The 26,302-nt window shown below is 43.4% G+C and overlaps 1 protein-coding gene across 9 annotated transcripts in view; it reads right to left on the bottom strand.

Moving 5' to 3' along the window:
* Positions 1–26,302, bottom strand: part of dtna (dystrobrevin, alpha) — a 437,687-nt gene that overhangs the window by 161,817 nt on the left and 249,568 nt on the right. For all 9 annotated transcript variants that reach the window (XM_068031788.1, XM_068031787.1, XM_068031789.1 and 6 more), the window contains exons 7-9: positions 16,589–16,694; positions 12,913–13,079; positions 1,543–1,667 (exon numbers count right to left, since the gene is read on the bottom strand). In XM_068031788.1, the coding sequence (XP_067887889.1) occupies positions 1,543–1,667; positions 12,913–13,079; positions 16,589–16,694 (398 nt within the window). The remainder of the gene's footprint in view (positions 1–1,542; positions 1,668–12,912; positions 13,080–16,588; positions 16,695–26,302) is intronic.

Raw genomic sequence — 26,302 nt, 5'->3', positions numbered from 1 at the left:
TCTAATTTCTTTGCCTTACAATTGGAATGCAGTGAATAAGGATTCACTGAGGGGATCTAAAAACATGGTGTTATTAAAATTAAACCCTGTTATGCTTAGACCAGGCAAAGGCCGAGAGGGAACCCCTAGACCCCTGTCTCACCTGCTCGTAACACAAGCCTCAAATATGTTGAAAAAAGTGTGGAACTTTGGTGCAATTCTGTTATCAACCTGGAAACATAAATGCTTCCAAAAGAAATTAACAGGAACCTATTTAAACAAAATTTACCATTTAACCCAGACCAATGTTTATTTTTCTTAAGTACATTTACAGCAGTGTGCTTCAAGCCATTAGCATTATACATCTACAGATCTTTAAAAAGCCTAACAAAATATTCTCCCATCCAATAAACAATAAAAAAATTAAATAAAGCAAAGCAAGTGATAATACTGGAAATACACATCAAGTCTGTTAGTGTCGGAAAAGAGAGGAGACAGGTAATTCTTTTGAACAAAGACCCTTCATCAGAAATGTAAAGGTACTGAATAAATGCATGTAGGTGTAGGATAGCTATGTATATATTTTTCATCTTTAACATTCACATTTTTCACATTTAATAATTCAATAAAAAAATAATATTTTCAGATGGCATTGAGAAGAATCAATTGGGCTGGATTTTTTGGCCAGCAGAGAAGCAACTGCTCTCACCACTGATCTCGAACAAAGCTGCCCACAAAGATCTAGTGATCTTTGTGTCATGTTTTTCCCATTTCTTCACGGCAGTTTAAATTTGGTGCTGAATCAAGGGGATCTCCAGACATGCAGCAGTCATGATGTCAGCAAGCAGTTAAGCAGCCAATCACACTGAAGTATGCACACACAGCAAATCAAGAAGTTAAAAACATTTAATATCCTTCACTCCTGATATAAATTTTCAGACAAAATAAGTGATTATGATTGGATTAAGATAGAAGCTAAAATAAAGATGAACAAGCTTTAAAAAAATTGTAAAAATGTGGATTTTTAAAAAATCATAATGGAGAAATTTGGCATTCCAAAAATATAAAATTAGCTTCTCAGGGTGTTTAGCAGTAATTATGAAGTTAGTACATGGTTAAAAACCCAGTTACACCTTCAATGAGGTGTAACCTTTTCAAGAGTTTTTACAATGAGACCAACAGTGCAAGAGTGAAAGTTCTCATGAATTATGAATACCCTACGCATGTGCGGACTCGAAGTTGCTGTCAGTTTCAGTGGAATAATGACAGCGAAAGCTGACTGTTTCGCTGTCATTACCACTGCAGAATTGGGCCAGTGACGCTTGAGCAGGTATTTACAGCATAGGTTTCTAACACTAATAGGAAACACAGACAGTACTCAAAAATGCTATGCTGTTACCAAATTTAGAAGTTGTCCAAGTTTTACTTGTGAAGAATATATTTGGAAAAATGAATCCATTCTACAGTGTGTCATCCATTAAGCTGTTGAGCGAATAACCTAAAAGCACACAATAGAGCATAGGAAATTCATTCTTAAAGCCTAAAAGGTCAATATATACTTACACAATGTGGGCCAGGTTTAGCGGTTTTTCAGGCTGATCAGGGAACACTGGGTGCAAAGGCTCACGACTGGAAGCACAGCTTAAGGACTTGCTAAGTGCATTAGTTAGCTTCTTTGCAGGGGATTTCTGAGAATAAGGATGGAAAAGGTAACATGGATAGGTAAAGTATCAAGATATTAAAACAGTTCTGCAGTTTTTATAAAAGAACTTTTATATTGTGCCTTTTTAAAAATATTTCTCCTTTCCTCCTTCTCCCCTTCACAAAATTTTGACTGCACATAGTCTCCTTTAGTGAAAAGAATAGGGCAAGAAGTTATAAACTTTTCTACGACACAACGGGCTGGATTTTGTGCTGGAAGCAGGGTTCCCGGTGCCGGGCTAAAAAGGCAGGTGGAACCCTGCCTGTGCGTTTTTGCACCCACCCCCCGCCCCCAAAAAGAGCGATCCTCCGGCCTTTTTAAATCAGGAGCGGGGATCACCGTCCCTTTAAAGACAGGGATCCTGCCTCCATGAGTTGCCAGCCAATCAGACGGCCGGCAGATCAGCAGCTCACTGGGAGCAGTGTCCACTGCCGGTACCACAGAGGCCTCAGACCCAGGCCCAGCACTGGAACCCCAGAGAAGAGGTAGGTGAGGTGGCATCGCCGGGTCCAGTCTGGAAGGCCCTAGTGAGGGGAGGCTGGGGGGTGGTCTTGCAGTCCAGGGGTACGGGTTCCTGGGATTGAACTGGTTCCCAATGGAGATCCTCCGTGGGCCACAAATCGGAGGAGGGATCCTACCCGTAAGGAGGGCGCCTCATCTTACAAGATGACCTCCCCTCCTCTCAGAGGCCCACCCCCCTACTGCTGGTAAGATCCCAGCAGCGGCAGGAAGAGGCCCTTAATTGACTGTTATTAGGCCACTTAAGGGCCTCAATTGGCCTCTGGGCGGGAAGGCCATTGTCGACCTATTCTGACCCCGGGAAGATCGCTCATTGACGGGGAGGTGATGGGCCCTCCGACTTGCCACCACCTCCCCCCCCCCCCACCCCTGCGATGCTCCATGCCCCCCGCTCCGAGTCTGATCCCACTTCATAGGGCCACACAAAATCCAGCCCTGCATCACTGCTACTGTCTATTGAATTATATTTGTTATTAAACACAATGCATTATACTTCGCATTTATTTGGCATGAGCAAGATGGCTTTGCTATTGTTACCACAGTACATCTGCCCACCTTAACACAGTTGCTGAGTTCCAGCATTTGATCCCCGAGATTAATCCATGATGCGAAAAGTCAAAAGTAAGCAATGATACTCGATTAAATGGCTCTAATTATTGAGTAAAAATACAACAGTCGCATCCCTATTTCATCATGAGCTTTTCTTTCCATCTAAGCCTCATTGTTGATTTTACAGAATAATAAATTGCTACAGTACACAAACAAGCCCTTCAGCCCATTTAGAGTTTGTCTCTCCACATCGACTACCTACTCTAATTCCATTCTGCTGGTCAGTCAAGGAATTGGATTTTGAGATAGGGGACAGAGCAAAGGGATAATGGATATGTACTCAAATTAGCAGTATGTGACCAGAAGCATAACCCAGGGGTCTATACTTGGGCCTCAGCTTTTCACTATATTTATAAATAACTTAGGTGAAGAACTAATGAGCTGTATGTTGCTGGTGATACCAAGTTTGGTGGCACAGTAAATAATATAGATGAGAGCAGGAAGTTACAACATGGCACTGATAGATTAAGTGAGTGGGCAAACCTGTGGCAGATGGAATTCAATGTGGGGAAGTGTAAGATCATCTACTTTGCACCTTAGAAAGACAGAGCAGAGTATTTTGTAAATGGTGAGAAACTAGGAACAGCGGGGAAAAAAAGATTTAAGGGCTGAAGTACAGAATAAAAGCTACAAATAGGTGCAAAAAGTGATGAAAAAAGGTTAATGGAATATTAGCATTTAATCTCAAGAGGACTGGACTACAAAAGAATGGAAGTTATTCTACAATTGCATCAAGATCTGGCTGGACTTCATCTGGAGTATTGCGTTCAGTTCCGCGCACTGCACCTTTGGAATAATATATTGGCCTTGGAGTGGATGCAGCAGAGATTCACCAGAATTATACAGGGGCTAAAAGGTCTACATTATGAGAACCGGTTGCATGGACTGGTCTTGTATTCCCAAGAGTATAGAAGATTAAGGGGTGATATAATTGAGGTGTTTAAGGTGAGTAAAGGAGCTGATAGGGTAGATATTTTCTCTGCTAGGGGAGTCCAGAACAAGGGGGTATAAACTTCTTTACTAAAAAGGCTGGTGGTGTTAGTTTTAATTTTCCAAAATTCCCTAGATTTGGGGAAGGTTCCGTTAGGTTGGAAAATAGCGAATGTAACTCCTTTATTAAAAAAGGGAGACAGAAAGCTGGAAACTACAGGCCACTTAGCTTAACATCTGTCTTAGGGAAAATGTCAGAAGTTATTATTAAAGATGTTATAGCAGGGCATTTAGAAAAATTCAAGGTAATCAGGCAGAGTCAACATGGTTTTGTGAAAGGGAAATCATGTTTAACCAATTTATTGGAGTTTTTTGAGGGAGTTACATGTGCTTGGATAAAGTGGAACCGGTGGATGTGTGTGTACCTAGATTTCCAGAAGGCATTTGATAAGGTGCCACATCAAAGGTTACTGCAGAAAATAAAAGCTCATGGTTTAGGGGGTTAGAAGATTGGCTAGCTAACAGGAAACAGAGAGTCAACATAAATGGGTCATTTTCTGGTTGGCAGGATGCAACGAGTGGTGTGCCACAGGGATCTGTTCTGGGGCCTCAACATTTTACAATTTAGATGAAGGGACCAAAGGTATGGTTTCTAAATTTGCTGATGACACAAGGATAGGTAGGAAAGTAACTTGTGAAAGGGACATAAGGGGGTTACACAGGGATATAGATAGGTTAAGTGAGTGGGCAAAGAGCTAGCAAATGGAATATAATGTGGGAAAGTGGGGAAATTGTCCACTTTGACAGGAAGAATAAAAAAGCATATTATCTAAATGGTGAGAGATTGCAGAGCTCTGAGATGCAGAGGGATCTGGGTGTCCTACTGCGTGAATTACAAAATTGGGGCGGCACAGTGGCGCATTGGTTAGCACCGCAGCCTCACAGCTCCAGTGACCCAGGTTCAATTCTGGGTACTGCCTGTGTGGAGTTTGCAAGTTCTCCCTGTGTCTGCGTGGGTTTCCTCCGGGTGCTCCGGTTTCCTCCCACATGCCACAGACTTGCAGGTCGATAGGTTAATTGGCCATTATAAATTGCCCCTAGTATAGGTAGGTGGTAGGGGAATATAGGGACAGGTGGGGATGTGGTAGGAATATGGATTAGTGTAGGATTAGTATAAATGGGTGATTGATGGTCGGCACAGACTCGGTGGGCCGAAGGGCCTGTTTCAGTGCTGTATCTCTAAACTAAAAGGCTAGTATGCAGGTACAGCATGTAATTAGGAAAGCTAACAAAATGCTATAGTTTATCGCGAGGGGAATTGAATACAAAAGTAGGGAGGTTATGCTTCAGCTATACAGGGCATTGTTGAGACCATATCTGGAGTACGGTGTACAGTACTGGTCTCCTGATTTAAGGAAAGATGTAAATGTGTTGGAGCCAGTACAGAGAAGGTTTACTAGACTAATACCTGGAATGGGTGAGCTGTCTTATGAGGAAAGATTGAACAGGCTAGGCTTGTACCCACTGGAATTTAGAAGAGTGAGAGGTGACTTGATTGAAACATACAAGATCTTGAGGGATCTTGACAGGGTGGATATGGAAAGGATGTTTCCCCTTGTGGGAGAATCTAGAACAAGGGGTCACTGTTTAAAAATAAGGGGTCACCCATTTAAGACAGAAATGAGGAGAAATTTTTTCTCTCAGAGGGTCGTGAGTCTTTGGAACTCTCTTCCTCAAAAGATGGTGGAAGCAGAGTCTTTAAATATTTTTAAGGCAGAGGTAGATAGATTCTTCACAAGCAAGGGGATGGAAGGTTATCGGGGGTAGGTGGAAATGTGGAATAATCAGTTCAGCCATGAACTTATTGAATGGCAGAGTAGGTTCGAAGGGCCAAGAGGTCTACTCCTGCTCCTAATTCGTATGTTTGTATGTGGCAATCGGGAACACTCTCCCCCAAAAAGCTGCTGAGGCTGGGTCAATTGAAAATTTTAAAACTGAAATTGATATATTTTTGTTAGGCATGGGATGTGGAACCAAGTTAGGTCGATGGAGTTAAGATATAGGTCAGCCACAATCTAATTGCACGGAGGAACAGGCTTGAGGGACTGAATGGCCTAGTTCTGGAAAATGAGCGCTGTGAGTGAATGGATTTACTTTTATTTGGCTTCTCAATTTTAACAAAATTTAACCTTTTGAAGAATTCTATTAGAATATCATGTGGATACCCAGTGAACTTTCAATCACCAGTGAAGCATTATAAAACCAACTTGTGTTTGAAGATATACATACCACATTTTGTCAGCATTATTTGTACCATATATGTTTCACCCACTGGACTGAAATGGGCAAGTTGAAGGTTTTATTTCATAATGCTAAATAATGTGAGTTGAATTTGTAAAATGAACAGAAAATTGTTCTTTTACACTGCAGAAATGCTAATATTAGTGGATACAAGAATAAATAATTTTTTTAAGTATTAAACAATGAGGTGAATAAATTAATTGAAGAGGTATTTTTTTGGTTACTTCAATTTGCAGACAAATATTACCAGTCTTCCTGAAATTGATTAATGGGTAAAAGCATCACAACATGTATTAAGCCATTCAAACCAAAAGAGCACAAGTTTGATCCCAGACTGTGCATGAGTTATCTGATCCCAAGCAGGGTAGCAGTTGGGGATGCCATATTTGGTCTATGTTCCTGGGAGGCAGGAAATAAAGTCAGCCAAGTTGTACATTCCCAATTGCTATCCAATGACTTCTGCTGGAAAATCTGCCCACCTGGGCGTCAGATGGGCACTGCATTAATCTCAGCTGCAATACCCTCAAAAGTTGAATAGCCAGCCAATACACAGACTTAGGTTTGCTACTTCAGAGTGGATTCAGGACAGAAGAGGAGAACAAGGCGAAGGAAATAATAAAATTCATCAGATTAAATGGACAATTCTAGAATCTTAGCACGATACAGCACAGAAAGAGGCTAGTTTACCCATTGATCCTGTCCTGGATCCCTGAAAGTGCTATGCATTTACTCCCATTTCCCCTACCCTCTCTTGATACCCCTTTAAATTTTTATGTTTCAATCTGTATCCACTTTCTCTTTGAAAGCTACAATGTATTTTGCTTTCACCATTGTTTCTGGTCGTACACTTCACATCAGAGCAACCCTCTGCATAATCAAATTCACAATTTATTTTGTCAAGACCTCTCAATATTGAACACCACTATGAGATCTTTCTTAACCATCACTATTCCAATGAAAATAGTTCCTTGACTTAACGAAAGGTTCTTATCACTACCGTTATTTTAGCGAATTTCTTCTTGATGTCCTTCCTTAAGTAAATTGACCAAACTGAACAAAATATTCTAACTGTAACCTAACCAATGATTTGTATAGGTTTAGCATTACCTCTTGTTTTTATATCATGCCCCTATATATAAAACTTAGGATCCCATATTCCTTTTTAGAGCATTATCACTTGACTTCCCACTTTTAAAGATTTGTGTATCAGAACCCTTTACTCCTTTTAAAGTTTTACTATTTAGTGTCTTTCCTCTCTTTAATCTTCCCCCCATTATGTGCTGCCAAATACTTGTCCACATTAAATTTCATTCTGATATCTCCTACCTAATCTTGTGCTACGTCATAGAGTCATTTAGGGCATGGGAGGCCATTCGGGCCATCAAGTCCATGCCGGTTCTCCACAGAGCTATGCAGTCAGTCCCACTCCTCAACTCGATCCCTGTAGTCCTGCAAGTCTATTTCTCTCAGATGGTCATCCAACTTGCTCTCGAAGTCGTTGGTCGTCTCTGCTTCACCACCCTCGTGGGCAGCGAGTTCCAGCTCATTACCACCCGCTGCGTAAAGAAGTGCTTCCTCATATTCCTCCTGCATCTTTTGCTCAAAATGTTCAATCTGTGTACCCTAGTCCTTGTACCATTTGTTCATGTGAACAGTTTTCCTTGACTAACTTATCTCAGCCTGTCATAATCTTGTACACTTCAATTAAATCTCCCCTCAATCTCCTTTGTTCTAAGGAGAACAAATCCAGCTTTTCCAACCTAACCTTGTAACTAAAATCCTCCATCCCAGGAACCATTCTGGTAAATCTCCTCTGCACTCATATCCTTCCTGAAGTGCAGTGACCAGAATTGGAGGCAATACTCCAGTTGGGGCTTAACCAGAGCTTCATAAAGGTTGAGCATAACTTCCCTGCTTTTGTACTCAATGCCTCTATTTATGAAGCTGAAGATCCCATGTTCTTTACTAACCACTCTCTCAATATGTCCTGCCACCTTCAAAGATCGATGCACATGCACCCCCAGGTCGCTCTGTTCCTGCACACTCTTTAGAACTGTGCCATTAAGTATGCATTGCCTCTCCCTATCCCTTCTGCCAAAAAGCATCACCTCACTCTTGTCAGTATTAAACTCCGTCTGCCATCTGGATGTCCATTCTGCTAGCCCATCTATGTCCTGTTGCAGGCGGTTCACATCATCCTCACTGTTTGATGCACCTCCAAGTTTGGTGTCGTCAGCAAATTCTGAGATTCTACTCTGTATTCCAAGATCCAAGTCATTTATATATATTAAAAAAGAAGTGGTTCCAGCACTGTCCCTTGGGGAATACCACTGTCTACCATCCTCCAGTCTGAAAAACAACCATTCACTATGACTTGCTGTTTTCTGTCCTTAAAGCAATTTTTTAATCCAATTGGACACTGACCCTCCTATTCCATGAGCCTCAATTTTCTTAGCCAGCCTTTTATGTGGTACCTTATCAAATGCTTTCTTAAAATCCATATTAACAACATCCACAGCATTCCCTTCATCAACTTCTCTGTTACTTATCAAAAAATTCAATGAGATTAGTCAAGCATGATCTGCCTTTTTCAAATCCATACTGGCTATCCTTAATTAACTTAATTAATTAACTTAATTCACAGATGCATTTGCAACAGGTAGATTGGTGACGATGAGGTCAGGTAAGCTTTTCCCTCACATTGGTTCTCTCACCACCTGCCGCAGGCCTAGTCTCGCATCTATGTCCTTCAGGACTCAGCCAGTGGTACTATAGAGCCACTTTTGGTGATGAACATTGAAGTCCCCCAGCCAGAGCACATTCTGTGCCCTTGCTACCCTCAGTGCTTTTTCCATGTGTTGTTCAACTTGGGAGGAGGGAGGGCAGTGTGTGGTAATCAACAGGAGGTTTCCTTTCCCATGTTTAACCTGATGCCATGAGACTTCATGAGGTCTAGAATCAATGTTGAGTATTTCGAGAACCACTCCCTCCCCACTACATACCAGTGTGCCACCATCTTTGGTGGATACTATCTTGCCTGTGTGACAGGACATATGCCAGAGATGGTAATGGGATATTGGCTAAAAGGCATGATTCTGTGAGTATGACTATGTCAGGGTTTTGCTCGACTAGCCTCTAAGACACTTTTCTCAATTTTGACATAGTTCCCAGATGTTAGTGAGGAGGACTTCACAGGGTTGACTGGGCGGGGTGTGCCTTTGCTGTGGCTTGGTGCCTAGGTCGATGATGGGTGGTTCTTCCAGTTTTATTCTTATAAAATTTTGCCTCGCAGTTTGAGACAACAAAGTGGCCATTTCAGAGGGCAGTTAAGAGTCAGTCATGTTGCTGTGAGTCTGGGGTCACATAGACCAGACCTGGTAAGAAGAGCAGATTTCCTTCCCTAAAGGACATTAGTAAGCCTGATAGATTTTTACAACAATTCAGTACTTTCCTGGTCACCATTTATGATACTAACTTTTTATTCCAGATTTATTTAATTAACTGAATATAAATTCCGCAGCTGCTGTCATGATCTCATGTCTCTGGATTATTAGTTCAGGCCTATAGATTATTTGTCCATTAACAAGGCTACCGTACCCGTTAAATGACATTTAAATTGAGTTTCTCTGCATATGTGAATTTTGCTAGTTCTCATTTGGGTGACGAGAAAGCATGCCTTATGGTAAAAGAAAAATAAACACATTTTTAAAATGGTCAGCCTCACGCCACCAAGAAAATTAAGGTTCTTGATAACAATTCTCACTGTCACTGCTATCATTCAGAAGTCAAAGTTAAAATCTTCCCACTGAACTGACTTTTGAGTTCAGGTGATCGAAATTGCAACAGCAAAGCCAATGGCCAATGTGTTGAAGCATTACGATGTCCATATTGAAAGATTGCTTCTTGCTACATGATCACTGCAGCTTTACGGAGTGATAACTCAAAGTTTGATTACCTTTGATACTGTCAAGTATGAATTATACTCACTTTAATGAAACACCCATCTAAACTATCAATTTCTGGTTGTAGAGATTTTATGTGCACTTTTATGTCAGATTTTACAGTACCTGGGTTTTTGGACACTTTTGCCTATACTCCAACTACAAGTAACAAATTCAGGAATTTGTAATTCAGAGCAATGACTTGGAATTCAATCCACAAAGTTGAAAGCTTGACTTATGATGAATCAAATTCTGATAAAGAGCAGTATTACAAGAGAGAAATGCTGCATACAAAACTAGAACAGTTAATTCCAATAGATCAAATGTAAACTGTACCTGCAAGAAAAATTCCAAATTTATTTGGAGCAAATAATATGCTATACTGCAAAGAGAAAACTTACAGCTCTGATTGTGCAGTGAGTGGCAAACGCATGATGCTTGCCATTCATGACACTTACAGCTCCCACAGACTTTGTGGGCTTTGCGAAACAACTTACCATGATCAGGAGTCTGAAACTATGACTAGGTGTCTGATACAATGTGGTGCCTTCTACAGTGGATCTGGGATCTATGTGAACAGGACAAGTGACAGAGTCTCTCTTCAACCAACCAGATTGAAGAATTCTTGTGAAGACACACAGGGCTAAAAATTGGTGTGCACCACTTTTTGGGGATGGGGTCACCATTCATTTCTGGTGAAGGTAAGCAGCATGCAAATTTGGTGTTGCCACCTCATTTCCATGATTATAGCATAGGGCTAAGCGTCTGCTGTGCTGCTGGATGCCTTTGTGCTCAACAGGGAGCTAAACAGCGTTCACTCATCTCACATGTTGTAGCTAGACTTCTGTTCTTAAAGACAGTCTGTCTCTCTTAAAGGGAAGCTGTACTAAATTACAGGAGGCTGTGACTTAATACTATTGCTGTAATTCTAAACAAGAAAAATGCAACACCAGAACAGAGCGATGACTCCAGATCACAGATGCAGTGCTAGAGGCCTTAGTGGTGGAGATAGACAGGAGAAGGGATGCCATGGTTCCCTGAGGTGGGCAAGGGGGCAGCAGGCACTCAAGGACAACCCTCAGAAGAGATTGGTAGCAGGTGGCCAGGGAGGTCAATTCTCAGCATTGGGACCCAAGGACCTGTCAGCAGGACCACGTGAAGACTAATGACTTTGATGCAGATGGTCAAGATCAGTAAGAGGGTGTCTGGCATAACATCTCCAACCTACCAAATCACCAAACTCTCACGCTGCTCAATGCACCATACACCTATCACTCAACCAGCAGCACTCTTTGGCACTCAGGACTCAGATCTGACATCCAGATACTCTGCCTCATCCTCACACACCTACCAATGCTGCCAACCTCAAACCCACTTCTTGTTGCCTCCATCGTCCAGCTATTCAGCTATGGCAGGTGCATCACCCAAACACAGTGCACCATAATCAAAAACATTCCTTCCTCTCTCTTGCAGGACAAGGTGGGACACAATAGAAGGGAGCAGAGTGGAGCTGGCAGGAGACAAGGATGCCTGCATCTCCTGAACCCTCCGGAGGAGATGGTACTCCACATCATGGGGCTGGCTGTGACAGAGCCTGTGGCATCAGTGTCGCTGAGAACATTCAGCATGACAGTGCGTTCCTGCCTCATGTCCCTTCTCAACTCCCAGCTTGCCTTCATCCTGCATCCTGCCAGGGGTAAAGGATGGTTCGTGTGCCAGCTCAGTGGAGGGTGAGGCTGCAGACGAATCCTGCTGAAGGGAACTCAGATGAGGACCTTGATGGGGTGGCATACAGGAGCGGGCTGACTGAGCATACACAGTGGGATGCTGGGTGCATTGGCTGGCCTGCCAGACACCCTCTCACTGTCAAGTAGCATGGAGGAGACCGGTTCCAAGTTGACAGAGGGAATCGCAGAGAACTTCCCCTCTCCACAGCCTCCGCTCCATTTCCTTGTTGTGTTGCAGACCCAGAGGCACTGCAGCTCCAGCCCCCATATCTGTTGAAGCCTTTGTGTGGTCAGGTCACCTGCTATTCCTGTGAGGATGCAGCTACATTCTCTGCCAAATCCAGGAACTCACCACAATGCCTCTAAAACCATTCCAGAGTATCTTCAGACACCTTGCAATGGCAGAAGTTCTTCGAAGTTTTCTTACCTGCAGGTTGGGTGCCTGGCCATTTAAATAATGTTAATGCTGGATCCTCTTACAGTTGAAAGCTTGATCTTTGGTAAACAACAAGTGAATTCAATCAAATGGACCGGTGTGGTTCAAATTTGGAAAATGTGTGTTACATCAGCCGATGTGGCTGTGTGATGTCATGATCTCAACAGTTCGGTTGCTTCTGGCTCTCACAGGGACGTCCACAAGTGTCCTTCTGAAGATTGTGTGCTGCGTATATTACCGGAAGTGGGAGACAGAGCAGCGCATACCCCCGGTAGGCAATCGGCTTCCGCAGCACTGTTAAAAAAATCACTTACACTTGAATGGACAAGCCCTAATGTTTTCTGGTGTGTTTAATGGGTGACTAGTGGGTAAATACAGCAACTTCATGTATTCCAATGCAAGTCTCCAAGTGGCTGACTGGTACTTGTAGAGGAACAGGGCAAATAAGACAGCAACTTTCTGATTTCCCTACTTTGCTGCAGTATACAGACATGAAAAGCTGCTGTCTGTTTTATATCATAATAACGCTGAGCGCTGACAGCCTCGCCATCAGTCTTACCACAAAATATGGGCAAATATTTTTCCCCACCGCACCCCCACCCCTCCTCGCCAACCCAAAGAAAAAGTAAAATGAATGAAATGATTACAATTTATACCAGTCAGGGCAGCAACATATTGTTTATAAATTAAACAATTTGGGTTATTGTTATGCTGCATATGTGGATACACTTTCTGCTATTATACCCAATAAACTCATGCTCTTCTTACCCACGATGTGTATTCTTTCATTTGGTGTTGGTTGCTATGAGAACCACTTGCATGGCCTCTCCAAAAGCAGTCCTGACATAGCTGATAATTGTGACACTGCTGGCAACGATATCGAAAACCCATCATGCTCTCACTGTGGCAATAGGAACACTCAACAGGGTGGAAGACTGTGTAGATGGAACACACAAAAGCATGTAGGTTATTTTTACTTTGTACTGTAAATATTACTTTTAATTTTTATTTTGCATATATACTGTATGTTTAAAGTACATGTAGTTTGATAAAAGAATATATTTATTCTCTAAAGCAGCAGTTTTCAAAGTTGCTGTATTTACCCACTACGTGAAGGTGATTCTCCGCAAATCTTGACATTTGCAAGACTCCTTGTTGTACAGTTTACAAAGCGATGCTCCAGACACAGGAACTCATTAGCAAAGTTTGGATGAACCAGCTCCAAGTTGCAGTTACCCAGAAAGCTGATCCTGCCACTTCCATAAACATTTTTTTAAAAACACACATGCACCCAAAGTTGCAGGAATACTTGCATGCATGCACTAAATGAAATTTTCCTGTAGTCCAGGATGTTACAGAAAATGTCTTATGTGCCATGCTGTAATGTAGGAAACTGGGCTCTCCAAAAATGCAACCCTGAGGTATCATGGCGGATGAGAATACGATTTTCAGAAATTAGGCTTTGCAAAATATTTCAAGCGAATAATGCATAAAAGACACTGTGATGAATAGCAAAAGCCAGTTATAGAGTTGGCTCAAAATGATGGTTTATAGGTTGGGAGTGCTAAAGGCAAAAGCAAAAAGACTAATTAGTCAATGGCCTGAATGCTGGTGCTAGCCTCCACTGTATCCTTCAACTTATCTACTGGCACTGGAAATACTTGACCGTAGACCTTTACAAGATGGATGGAGTGCATTTTTATCATTTTATTGTTAATCTATTAACATATGTGCCACGACTTTGTGCTACAGTGCTATCTGTCCTCCAATACTCCTATCTCACTGCTCCTGATAAACATGTTATATAGCAGCTTTTAATTATTGGGCAGCTGGCCTTTAAAGTGGGTGTGCCAGCTGCATGATCCTTCTAGCAGGTCTATGTTCAGGGCTAGGCCCATTAACATGATGTTACAAGCTGCATGCCCCATTTGGCATTCCCCCTGAAATTCACCAGTCTCAGGCCTCCACAACATTGGGAAGCTCAGACACTGAACCAGTAAGCAGCATCACCTAACTTCACCCTGCCTCAGCTCATAGTCATAGAGTCATAGAGTTATACAGCACAGAAACAGGGTCTTCGGCCCATCACGTCAGTGCCGGCCATCAAGCACCTAACTATTCTAATCCCATTTTCCAGTCCTTGGCCCGCAGCCTTATATGCTGTGGTGTTTCAAGTGCTCATATAAATACTTCTTAAATGTTGTGAGGGTTCCTGCCTCTACCAGCTTTTCAGGTAGTGCATTCCAGATTGCAACCACCCTCTGAGTGAAAATGTTTTTCCTCAAATCCCCTCTAAACCTCCTGCCCCTTACCTTAAATCTATGCCCCTGGTTACTGACCCTTCCACTAACGGAAAAAGTTTCTTCCTATCTAACCTATCAATGCCCTCATAATTTTGTATACCTCAATCATGTCCCCCCTCAGCCTTCTCTGCTCTAAGGAAAACAACCCTAGCCTTTTCAGTCTCTCTTCATAGCTGAAATGCTCCAGTCCAGGCAACATCCTGGTGAATCTCCTCTGCACCCTCTCCAGTGCAATCACAGCCTTCCTATAGTGTGATACCCAGAACTGTACACAGTACTCCAGCTGTGGCCTAACTAGCATTTTACACAGCTCCATCATAACTTCCCTGCTCTTACATTCTATGCCTCGGCTAATAAAGTATCCCATATGCCTTCCTAACCACCTTATCTACCTGTGCTGCTGCCTTCAGCGATCTATGGACCAATACACCAAGGTCCCTCTAACCTTCTGTACTTCCTAGGGTCCTACCATCAATTGTATATTCCCTCGCTTTGTTAGTCCTCCCAAAATGCATCACCTCACACTTCTCAGGATTAAATTCCATTTGCCAGCCCATCTATATCGTCCTGTAATCTAAGGCTTTCCTCCCCACTATTTACGACACCACCAATTTTCATGTCATCTGTGAACTTACTTATCATACCTCCTACATTCATGTCTAAATCATTAATGTACACTACAAACAGCAAGGGTCCCAGCATCGATCCCTGTGGTACACCACTGGTCACAGGCTTCCACTCGCAAAAACAACCCTCGACCATTACCCTCTGCCTCTAAGCCAATTTTGGATCCCATGGGCTCTTATTTTCTAAACCAATCTCCCATGCGGGACCTTATCAAAAGCCTTACTGAAGTCCATGTAGACTACATCAACTGCTTTACCCTCATCTACACATCTAGTCACCACCTCGAAAAATTCAATCAAGTTAATTAGACAATCTGTTGCTGAAACCCTGATCTATTCCTTGCTACCTCTAGGCTTGACTATTTCAACATATTTCTGGCCAGCCTCCCATGTTCTAGCCTCCATAAGGTCATCAAAATTTCTGCTGCCTGTGTCCTAACTTGCACCAAGTCCTGTTCATCCATCACCTCGATGCTCGTGAACCTAGGCTGGCTCCTGGTCAAGAAATACCTCAATTTTAAAATTCCCATCCATGTTTTCAATTCCTCTATGATCTTGCCCCTCCCTAACTGTGATATCCTCACCCCCGAGATCTCTGCACTCCTCCAATTCTGGCCTCTTGAGCATCCCCAATTTTAATCGTTCCACCACTGGTAGCTGTGCCTTCAGCTGCCAAAGCACTGAAATTCTCTCCCGAAACTTAGGCCTCTCTATTCTTCTTTAAGACGCTCCTTAAAACTTAACTTTGTCCAAGCATTTGGTCATCTGTCCAAATATCTCCTTATGTGGCTCAGAGTCAAATTTTGTTTGATAATGTTCCTCTGAAGCACCTTGGGATGTTTAACTACGTTAAAAGTGCTACATAAATGCAAGCTATTGTTGTAGATCCTTGGCAGAATGGGTAGGATAGAAATAGCATGGTGGGGGCAGTAGGGGTTGGGGGGAGGGGGGCGGTGGTGGTTGCTCCAGTGCACCAGGGGCCCACATTATTACTGTAGAGCCTGGAAGAGCACACCTTTCTGGGGTCCCTTCCCTTTCACTGGCAGATTTTACTGAGCACAGCACCATTTTTTAAAAAGTAGAAGTGGCACACTCCAGTGTGGAGCTGAACTTGCACTCTGTAAAGAAGTTTGAGATGTTTTGGTATGCAAGGAGAGATGCAAGTTGTTTTTGAACTAAACATGTTAGGAAGGTCACTTGTTATCCCATTTTTCACTGAGTTATCTGATTCATTAAAATTGGCCTGAGTTTCCCTTAGCTAAGGTTCGTGCTCCTGATCACTGTTTGGTGAATCCTGCTGGAATGAGGGTAGGAATGGGCAGTGAGGCCCCCCAAGAGCTCACTGTCCCTGTTCACACAGGAAGACTGGCTGATTGACTGATGTACAAGAGGGCCTCCAGTGTTCATGAAAGCTGTAAACCCAGAATGAGTCATTACGATCAGAAAAGGAGAAAAAAAAAAGAAAAACACAGCCAATAGGCAAGGTAGAACTGTCCTAAATTGTTCATAACTTACCGTTTTCGACGTTTGCAAGACGATGCATGAGTGGCAGCCAGACAAGACACTGTGGTGGGGGATCAGACATCAAGGTGTCCAGAAAAGTGTTTAGTGTCACCTTTTTCTGTAAAACACAAAATAAAACTTGGAATCCTCTTCAAACTGAAAAAGACCTTTTAATGTTCACTTGTCTTTGAGAACACGAATAGCATTGAAAATTTGTGCTATTCCAAATTTTTGGTAACTCCCAAAAAAATCAAAATAAAACTATGAACTCCTTTCATCCAACATGCTTTTCCTGGTCCTCTAAATATAACAAAATAACAATGCAAACTTCCATAATAAAAACAAGAAATGCTGGAAATATTCAGCAGGTCTGGCAGCATCTGTGGAGAGAGAAACGGAGTTAACATTTCAGGTCAGTGACCCTTCATCGGAAGTGTTAACTCTGCTTCTCTCTCCACAGATGCTGCCAGACCTGCTGAGTATTTCCAGCATTTCTTGTTTTTATTTCAGATTTCCAGCATCTTCAGTATTTTGCTTTTATTTTAATGCAAACTTCCATCTCTGCTCGACATTATCAAATATACGCAATTCAAATAATAGTCCGAATTAGTTAAGAAATGCAAATTTAAAAACTGCTCCACATTATATCCAATTTCTACAAATTCTACAGCCTGATATAGCCATACTCTCAGAATTATGCTTTTCAGCCAACATCCCAGACTCCCCCATTACCATCCCCAGTTATGTCCTGTCCCATCAACAGGACAGATCCACCACAGTGGCGACACAGTGATATACAATCGGGAGGAAGTGGCAATGGGAGTCCTCAACATTGACTCCAGACTCCATGAAGTCTCATAGTATCAGGTCAAACATGGGCAAGGAAACCTCCTGTTGATTATCACCTACTGCACACCCTCAGGTGAACATAACTTGGAGGTAGCACGTGGAGGACTTCAATATCCATCCTCAAGAGTGGCTCGTAATACCATTACTGACTGAATATTGAAGGACATAACTGCCAGACTGGGCTGACAGCAGGTGGTGAGAGAGCCAACGCCAGTGAAAAACCTACTTGACCTTGTCCAAACCTACTTGACTCTGTCCTTACCACTCTACCTGTTGCAGATGTATCTGTCCATGACTGTGTTGGTAGGAGCGACCACCACACAGTCCTTGTGGAGACTAAGTCCCATTTTCACACTGAGGACACATTCATTGTGTTGTGTGCCATTGCCACTATGCTAAATGAGATAGATGCAGAATAGATCTATCAGCTCAAAACTGGGCATCTATGAGGCACTGTGGGTCATCAGCAGCAGAACTGTATTTCACCACAATCTGTAAGCTCGTGATCCAGCATATCCCACACTAACATTACCATCAAGCCACAGGATCAACCCTGGTTCAATAAAGAGTGTAGAAAAGCATGCCAGGAGCAGCATCAGGCATACCAGAAAATAAGGTGTCAACCTGTTGAAGCTGCAGCAGAGGACCATGTGCATGCTAAACAACAGAAGCTGGCAAAGCGATAGACAGAGCAAAGTGATCCCACAACTAACGAATCATATCAAAGCTCGACAATTCAGCCAGATCCAGTCACGAATGTGGTGGATAATTAAACAACTTACAGAAGGAGGAGACTCCAAGAACATCACCATCAACAATGCTGGCAAAGCCCAGCATGAAAAGTGCAAAAGACAAGGCTGAAGCTTTCACAACCTTCTTCAACTAGTTGTGCCAAGTGGATGCTCCATCTCCTGAGGACCTAACATCTCAGATGCCAGTTTTCACCCAATTTGATTCACTCCATGCGATATAAAGAAATGGTTGAGCTCACTGGACAAAGCAAAGGTTTTGGCCCCGATACATTCCCAGCCGTAGTACTGAAGACCTGTGCTCCAGAACTAGCTGCACCCCTAGCCATGCTAAGCCAGTATAGCTACAATATTGATATCTACCCAAAAATGTAGAAAATTACCAAGGTATGTCCTGTCCACAAAAGGCAGGACAAATCCAATCTGGCCAATTATCGCCTCATCCGCCTACTCTCAATCATCAGCAAAATGATGGAAGGTGCCATTGACCGTGCTGGCAAGCAATATCTACTCATCAAAAACCTACTCACTGATGCTCAGTTTATGTTCTGCCTAGACCACTCGGCTCTAGACCTCATTATAGCCTTGGTGCAAGCATGGACAAAAGAACTGAATTCCAGATGTGAGATAAGGCAAGAGTGACTGCCTTTAAAAGCAGCATTTGATCGAGTATATCACCAAGGAGCCCTAGTAAAATGAAGACAATGGGAATCAGGCAGAAACTCACCATTGGCTGGAGTCATGCTGAACACAAAGGAAGGTGCTTGTGGTTGTTGGAAGCCAATCATTTTAGCCTCAGGATATCACTGCAGTGAGTTCTGCAGATGTCACCAGCGGGATCCTGTAAAGAGCCAGAGAAATTCAGGGCTGTGGTGACCTTGATGACCACTCGCAATGCGTGCCCACCTGGCCTCTTGGAAGGGAGTAGCTGCAAGGGCTGCAGATGTCAGCAACTTGCCATGAAAGCCCGAGTTTCCTGAGACACTGATGCTCCAACAAGTTGAGGAAGCTCATCTTTTGCCTGTATACCTTCTGCTGGGAGTATCACCTTCCTTGAGCTGGAGCTCTGTGTCCATCCCCTCTGTCCGGTGGAGTGGCATGTAGCTGCACAGAAGACTGCTGAAGCTGTTGTTTTGTTGTTGCTCCTGCTGGTGTAGGTCTGTCTACTCCTCTTGTTCTTCATCATAGGTCCATGCTATAGCTACATAAGTTGCTCCTATGCTACAGTGAATGTTGACAGCAAGAAAATTTAGATCAAGGTGAGTAAAGTCCAAAGTTGATGAAATGGCTTCCATAAAAGGTGGAAACCACCTGTGAAGCAGTGAATTTCAGCTCTCAGAACAAGTTCTGTGAGCACAAACCTTTCCCATAGGAAGGCCAGCAGCTATGCAGTTTCACTGCTTAAAGGCTTTCAAGCCTGTTAGTTTCATTGATCAAGGACTCCCCGCTAAGCACTTGCCTTGTTGCCTCTGGAAAGTTTCAAACAGCTTGGGAAACCCTTGCTCTGCTTTTTAAAGCTAGAATTCTGGGTTAAAGACTCAATTAATTGATTATTTAAATATTTAAATGACTGGTCTGTCAGCTCCATGGCAGGGGGTGGGGTGTGTTCCCATTTGCCTGTGAATGTGCCCCAGTGAAAATCTGGATGGGGTCGACATCATGTCGGTTTTCCAACCATCCAGCACTTTTCGGAGCTTTTACTCCCCAACGTCACCTGAACCTGCTCCCCCTTGGCAGTTAAAATTCTGCCCATGGTGTTTATTTGGCTGCAGTCTGGGCTTAGGAGTAGGGTTCCAGTTCACAAGCTGCTGGACAGGGAGCTAGGGTTGGGTGCCAGTGGAATGAAGAGAAAAATGACAAGGGGGTTGAGAAGGCACAGGCACTTGGTATTTTGAGCAGTAGAAGGGAGAGGGATTGCAAGTTCCAGGTGGGAAGTGGCAATAAGTGGCAGAGGTGTGAAGTGATGCATTTTGGGAGGACTAACAAGGCAAGGGAATACACAATGGATGGTTGGACCCTGGGAAGTACAGAAAGTCAGAAGGACCTTGGTGTACTGGTCCATAGATCACTGAAGGCAGCAGCACAGATAGATAAGGTTGTTAGGAAGGCATATGGGATACTTGCCTTTATTAGCTGAGGCATAGGATATAAGAGCAGGGAGGTTACGATGGAGTTGTATAAAACGCCAGTTAGGCCACAGCTGGAGTACTGTGTACAGTTCTGGGCACCACACTACAGGAAGGATGTGATTGCACTGGAGAGGGTGAGGAGGAGATTCACCAGGATGTTACCTGGACTGGAGCATTTCAGCTATGAAAAGAGACTGGATAGGCTAGGGTTGTTTTCCTTAGAGCAGAGAAGACAGAGGGGGGACCTGATTGAGGTATACAAAATTATGAGAGTCAATGATAGGATAGATAGGAAGAAACTTTTTCCCTTAGCGGAGGGGCCAATAACCAGGGAGCATAGATTTAAGGTAAGGGACAGGAGGTTTAGAGGGGATTTGAGGAAAAAAATTTTCACCCAGAGGGTGGTTGGAATCTGGAACACACTGCCTGAAGGAGTGGTAGAGGCAGGAAACCTCACAACATTTAAGAAGCATTTAGATGAGCACTTGAAACACCAGAGGCTATGGGCCATATGCTGGAAAATGGATTAGAATAGATCAGTACTTGATGGCCGGCACAGACATGATGGGCTGAAGGGCCTGTTTCTATGCTGTATAACTCTATGACTCTGTAAGGAAAAGGAAAGGATAAAGTTTGGGAATAAACGGGTGTTTGGAATTGGATAAGAACCAGGAGCCATCAATTCATCTTGAAGACTCAGATTTTGAAAAATAAGGAATATAATGTCTGGCAGCATCTGTGGAGAGAGAAACAGAGTTAACGTTAACGATGACCCTTCATCGACCTGAAACGTTAACACTCTTTCTCTCCACAGATGCTGACAGACCTGCTGAGTATTTCTAGCATTTTCTGTTTTGATTTCAGATTTCCAGCATCTGCAGTATTTTGCTTTTGTAAGCAACATATGATGTTAATTTAACACTTTCCTTGGGACATGATTGTTTCTGCTGATTTCGACTTGTTGGAGCCCATTTTTACATTTTAACATATGAACAAAGAACAGTACAGCACAGGAACAGGCCATTCGGCCCTCCAAGCCTGCGCCGATCTGGATGCCTGCCTAAACTAAAACCTTCTGCACTTCCGGGGACCGTATCCCTCTATTCCCATCCTATTCATGTATTTGTCAAGATGCCTCTTAAACGTCGCTATCGTACCTGCTTCCACCACCTCCCCCGACAGCAAGTTCCAGGCACTCATCACCCTCTGTGTAAAGAACTTCCCTCGCACATCCCCTCTGAACTTTGCCCCTCTCACTTTAAACCTATGTCCCCTAGTAACTGACTCCTCCACCCTGTGAAAAAGCTTCTGACTATCCACTCTGTCCATGCCGCTCATAACTTTGTAAACCTCTATCATGTCGCCCCTCCACCTCCGTCGTTCCAGTGAAAACAATCCGAGTTTATCCAACCTCTCCTCATAGCTAATGCCCTCCAGACCAGGCAACATCCTGGTAAACCTCTTCTGTACCCTCTCCAAAGCCTCCATGTCCTTCTGGTAGTGTGGTGACCAGAATTGCATGCAATATTCTAAGTGTGGCCTAACTAAAGTTCTGTACAGCTGCAGCATGACTTGCCAATTTTTATACTCTATGCCCCGACCGATGAAGGCAAGCATGCCATATGCCTTCTTGACTACCTTATCCACCTGCGTTGCCACTTTCAGTGACCTGTGGATCTGTACGCCCAGATCTCTCTGCCTGTCAATACTCCTAAGGGTTCTGCCATTTACTGTATACGTCCCACCTGCATTAGACCTTCCAAAATGCATTACCTCACATTTGTCCGGATTAAACTCCATCTGCCATTTCTCCGCCCAAGTCGCCAATCGATCTATATCCTGCTGTATCCTCTGACAATCCTCATCACTGTCCGCAACTCCACCAACCTTTGTGTCGTCCGCAAACTTGCTAATCAGACCAGCTACATTTTCCTCCAAATCATTTAAATATACTACAAACAGCAAAGGTCCCAGCACTGATCCATGCGGAACACCACTAGTCACATCCCTCCATTCAGAAAAGCACCCTTCCACTGCTACCCTCTGTCTACTATGACAGAGCCAGCTCTGTATCCATCTCGCCAGCTCACCTTTGATCCCTTTTGTACCAGTCTGCCATGAGGGACCTTGTCAAAGGCTTTACTGAAGTCCATATAGATAACATCCACTGCCCTTCCTTCATCAATCACCTTTGTCACTTCCTCAAAAAACTCAATCAAATTAATAAGACACGACCTCCCCTTCACAAAACCATGCTGCCTCTCGCTAATAAGTTTGTTTGTTTCCAAATGGGAGTAAATCCTGTCCCGAAGAATCCTCTCTAATAATTTCTCTACCACTAATGTAAGGCTCACCGGCCTATAATTTCCTGGATTATCCTTGCTACCCTTCTTAAACAAAGGAACAACATTGGCTATTCTCCAATCCTCTGGGACCTCACCTGTAGCCAATGAGGATGCAAAGATTTCTGTCAAGGCCCCAGCAATTTCTTCCCTTGCCTCCCTTAGTATTCTGGGGTAGATCCCATCAGGCCCTGGGGACTTATCTACCTTAATGCTTTGCAAGGCACCCAACACCTCCTCCTTTTTGATAATGAGATGACTGAGACTATCTGCACTCCCTTCCCTCGGCTCATCATCCACGAAGTCCTTCTCTTTGGTGAATACTGATGCAAAGTACTCATTTAGTACCTCGCCCATTTCCTCTGGCTCCACACATAGATTCCCTTCTCTGTCCTTGAGCGGGCCAACCCTTTCCCTAGTTACCCTCTTGCTCTTTATATATGTATAAAAAGCCTTGGGATTATCCCTAATCCTGTTTGCCAATGACATTTCATGACCCCTTTTAGCCCTCCTGACTCCTTGCTTAAGTTCCTTTCTACTGTCTTTATATTCCTCAAGGGATTCGTCTGTTCCTAGCCTTCCAGCCCTTACGAATGCTTCCTTTTTCTTTTTGACTAGACTCACAATATCCCGCGTTATCCAAGGTTCCCGAAACTTGCCAAACTTATCCTTCTTCCTCACAGGAACATGCTGGTCCTGGATTCTAATCAACTGACATTTGAAAGACTCCCACATGTCAGATGTTTATTTACCCTCAAACAGCCGCCCCCAATCTAAATTCTTCAGTTCCTGCCTAATATTGTTAAAATTAGCCTTCCCCCAATTTAGCACCTTCACCCGAGGACTACTCTTATCCTTATCCACAAGTACCTTAAAACTTATGGAATTATGGTCACTGTTCCCGAAATGCTCCCCTACTGAAACTTCGACCACCTGGCCGGGCTCATTCCCCAATACCAGGTCCAGTACGGCCCCATCCCTAGTTGGACTATCTACACATTGTTTGAAGAAGCCCTCCTGGATGGTCCTTACAAATTCTGCCCCATCTAAGCCCCTAGCACTGTGAGTCCCAGTCAATATAGGGGAAGTTAAAATCACCCACCACTACAACCCTGTTACCTTTACATCTTTCCAAAATCTGTCTACATATCTGCTCCTCCACCTCCCGCTGGCTGTTGGGAGGCCTGTAGAAAACCCCCAACATCGTGACCGCACCCTTCCTATTCCTGAGCTCCACCCATATTGCCTCGCTGCATGACCCCTCTGAGGTGTCCTCCCGCAGTACAGCTGTGATATTCTCCTTAACCAGTAATGCAACTCCCCCACCCCTTTTACCCACATCGGCTGGATGTGGGGCTGGAAACTCAGTTTGGGTTTGAACACGATGCTGCAGTTGCAAATAGTTTGCTTCAGCCTGAGGCAATGGCTAGAGAGGCACAAGAATCAGAGAAGAGGGGAAGAGGGGAGCAGTTCTTGGTCAAACCCCTTTTACATCCCCCTCTATCCCGCCTGAAGCTTCTAAATCCTGGAACATTTAGCTGCCAATCTTGTCCTTCCCTCAACCAAGTCTCTGTAATAGCAACAACATCATATTTCCAAGTACTAATCCAAGCTCTAAGTTCATCTGCCTTACCTGTTATACTTCTCGCATTGAAACAAATGCACTTCAGACCACCAGTCCCGCTGTGCTCCGCAACATCTCCCTGCCTGCTCTTCCTCTTAGTCTTACTGGCCTTATTTACTAGTTCCCCCTCATTTATTTCACTTGCTGTCCTACTGCTCTGGTTCCCACCCTCCTGCCACACTAGTTTAAACCCTCCCGAGTGACGCTAGCAAACCTCGCAGCCAGGATATTTGTGCCCCTCCAGTTTAGATGCAACCCGTCCTTCTTGTACAGGTTCCATCTGTCCCTGAAGAGATCCCAATGGTCCAGATATCTGAAACCCTCCCTTCTACACCAGCTGTTCAGCCACGTGCTAATGAGATTGGTTGTAAATTTGGGTGAAAATAGATATGGAGACACACTTGGGCATCATTTCGAGTATAACTTCCCGATTACACTCCCAAAAGAAATTTAACCCCCATATATTGAAATGTGGCAACTGGTACACTTTTCCAACTTTGAATCATTTGGCTTTATGTGTTAAATAACCCTGCCAAGCAGTGGTAGGCTTACATTGAGGGCTATAGTTAGATCACTCAATAATACCAAAAACAAAAATTTAATCAATTCTCATTTTTAAATCAGTGATAGCTTTGTAAACATCTTACTCAAGAATATTAACACTCGCAGTTAAGTACTCAACACAGTACAGCATGGGCAACATGGTACACATGCTCTTCACGCTTCTCCAGAACATACTAATTAGGAGCAGGAGTATGCTTCTCGGCCCTTCGAGCCTGCTCCGCCATTCAATAAGTTCATGGCTGAACTGATTACTCCACATTTCCACCTACCCCCGATAACCTTCCACCCCGTTGCTTATCAAGAATCTATCTACCTCTGCTTTAAAAATATTCAAAGACTCTGCTTCCACTGCCGTCTGAGGAAGAGAATTCCAAAGACTCATGATCCTTTGAGAAAAAATTTCTCATCTCTGTCTTAAATGGGTGACCCCTTCTTTTTCAACAGTGACCGCTAGTTCTAGATTCTCCCACAAGGAGAAACATGCTTTCCACATCCACCCTGTTAAGACCCCTCAGGATCTTATACGTTTCAATCAAGCCACCTCTTACTCTTCTTACTCAAGAATATTAACACTCGCAGTTAAGTACTCAACACAGTACAGCATGGGCAACATGGTACACATGCTCTTCACGCTTCTCCTGAACAGGATACAAGCCTAGCTTGTCCAACCTTTCCTCGTAAGACAGCCCACCCATTCCAGGTATTAGCCTCGTAAACCTTCTCTATATTGCCTCCAACACATTTACATCCTTCCTTAAATAAGGAGACTAGTACTGTACACAGTACTCCAGATGTCTCGCCAATGCCCTGTATAGCTGAAGCATAACCTCCCTACTTTTGCATTCAATTCCCCCCGTGATAAACGATAACATTCTATTAGCTTTCCTAATTATGTGCTGCACCTGTATACTAACCTTTTGCGATTCATGCACTAGGATACCCATATCCCTCTGAATCTCTGGTCTCTGCAATTTCTAACCATTTAGATAATATGCTTCTTTTTTATTCTTCCTGCCAAAGTGGAAAATTTCCCACTTTCCCACATTATACTCCATTTGCCAGCTCTTTGCCCACTCACTTAAGCTATCTATATCCCTTTGTAGCTCCCTTATGTTCTCTTCACAAGTTACTTTCCTACCTATCTTTGTGTCATCAGCAAATTTAGCAATCATACCTTCAGTCCTTTCATCCAAGTCATTTATATAAATTGTAAAAAGTTGAGGCCCCAGCACTGATCCCTGTGACATACCACTCGTTACATCTTGCCAACCAGAAAATGACCCATTTATGCCTACTCTCTGTTTCCTGTTAGCTAGCCAATCTTCTATCCATGCCAATAAGTTACCCCCTAGACCCATGAGCTTTTATTTTCTGCAGTAACCTTTGATGTGGCATCTTATCAAATGCCTGCTGGAAATCCAAGTACAATAAAGTGCATTAGGGGAGGCGGTGGCATAGTGGTAATGTCA

Source organism: Heterodontus francisci, chromosome 5 (genome assembly GCF_036365525.1).
Source record: "Heterodontus francisci isolate sHetFra1 chromosome 5, sHetFra1.hap1, whole genome shotgun sequence".
In the NCBI taxonomy this organism is placed as follows: domain Eukaryota; kingdom Metazoa; phylum Chordata; class Chondrichthyes; order Heterodontiformes; family Heterodontidae; genus Heterodontus; species Heterodontus francisci.
Note: the sequence above shows the minus strand (reverse complement) of the source record. Positions and strands in the feature narration are given on the sequence as shown.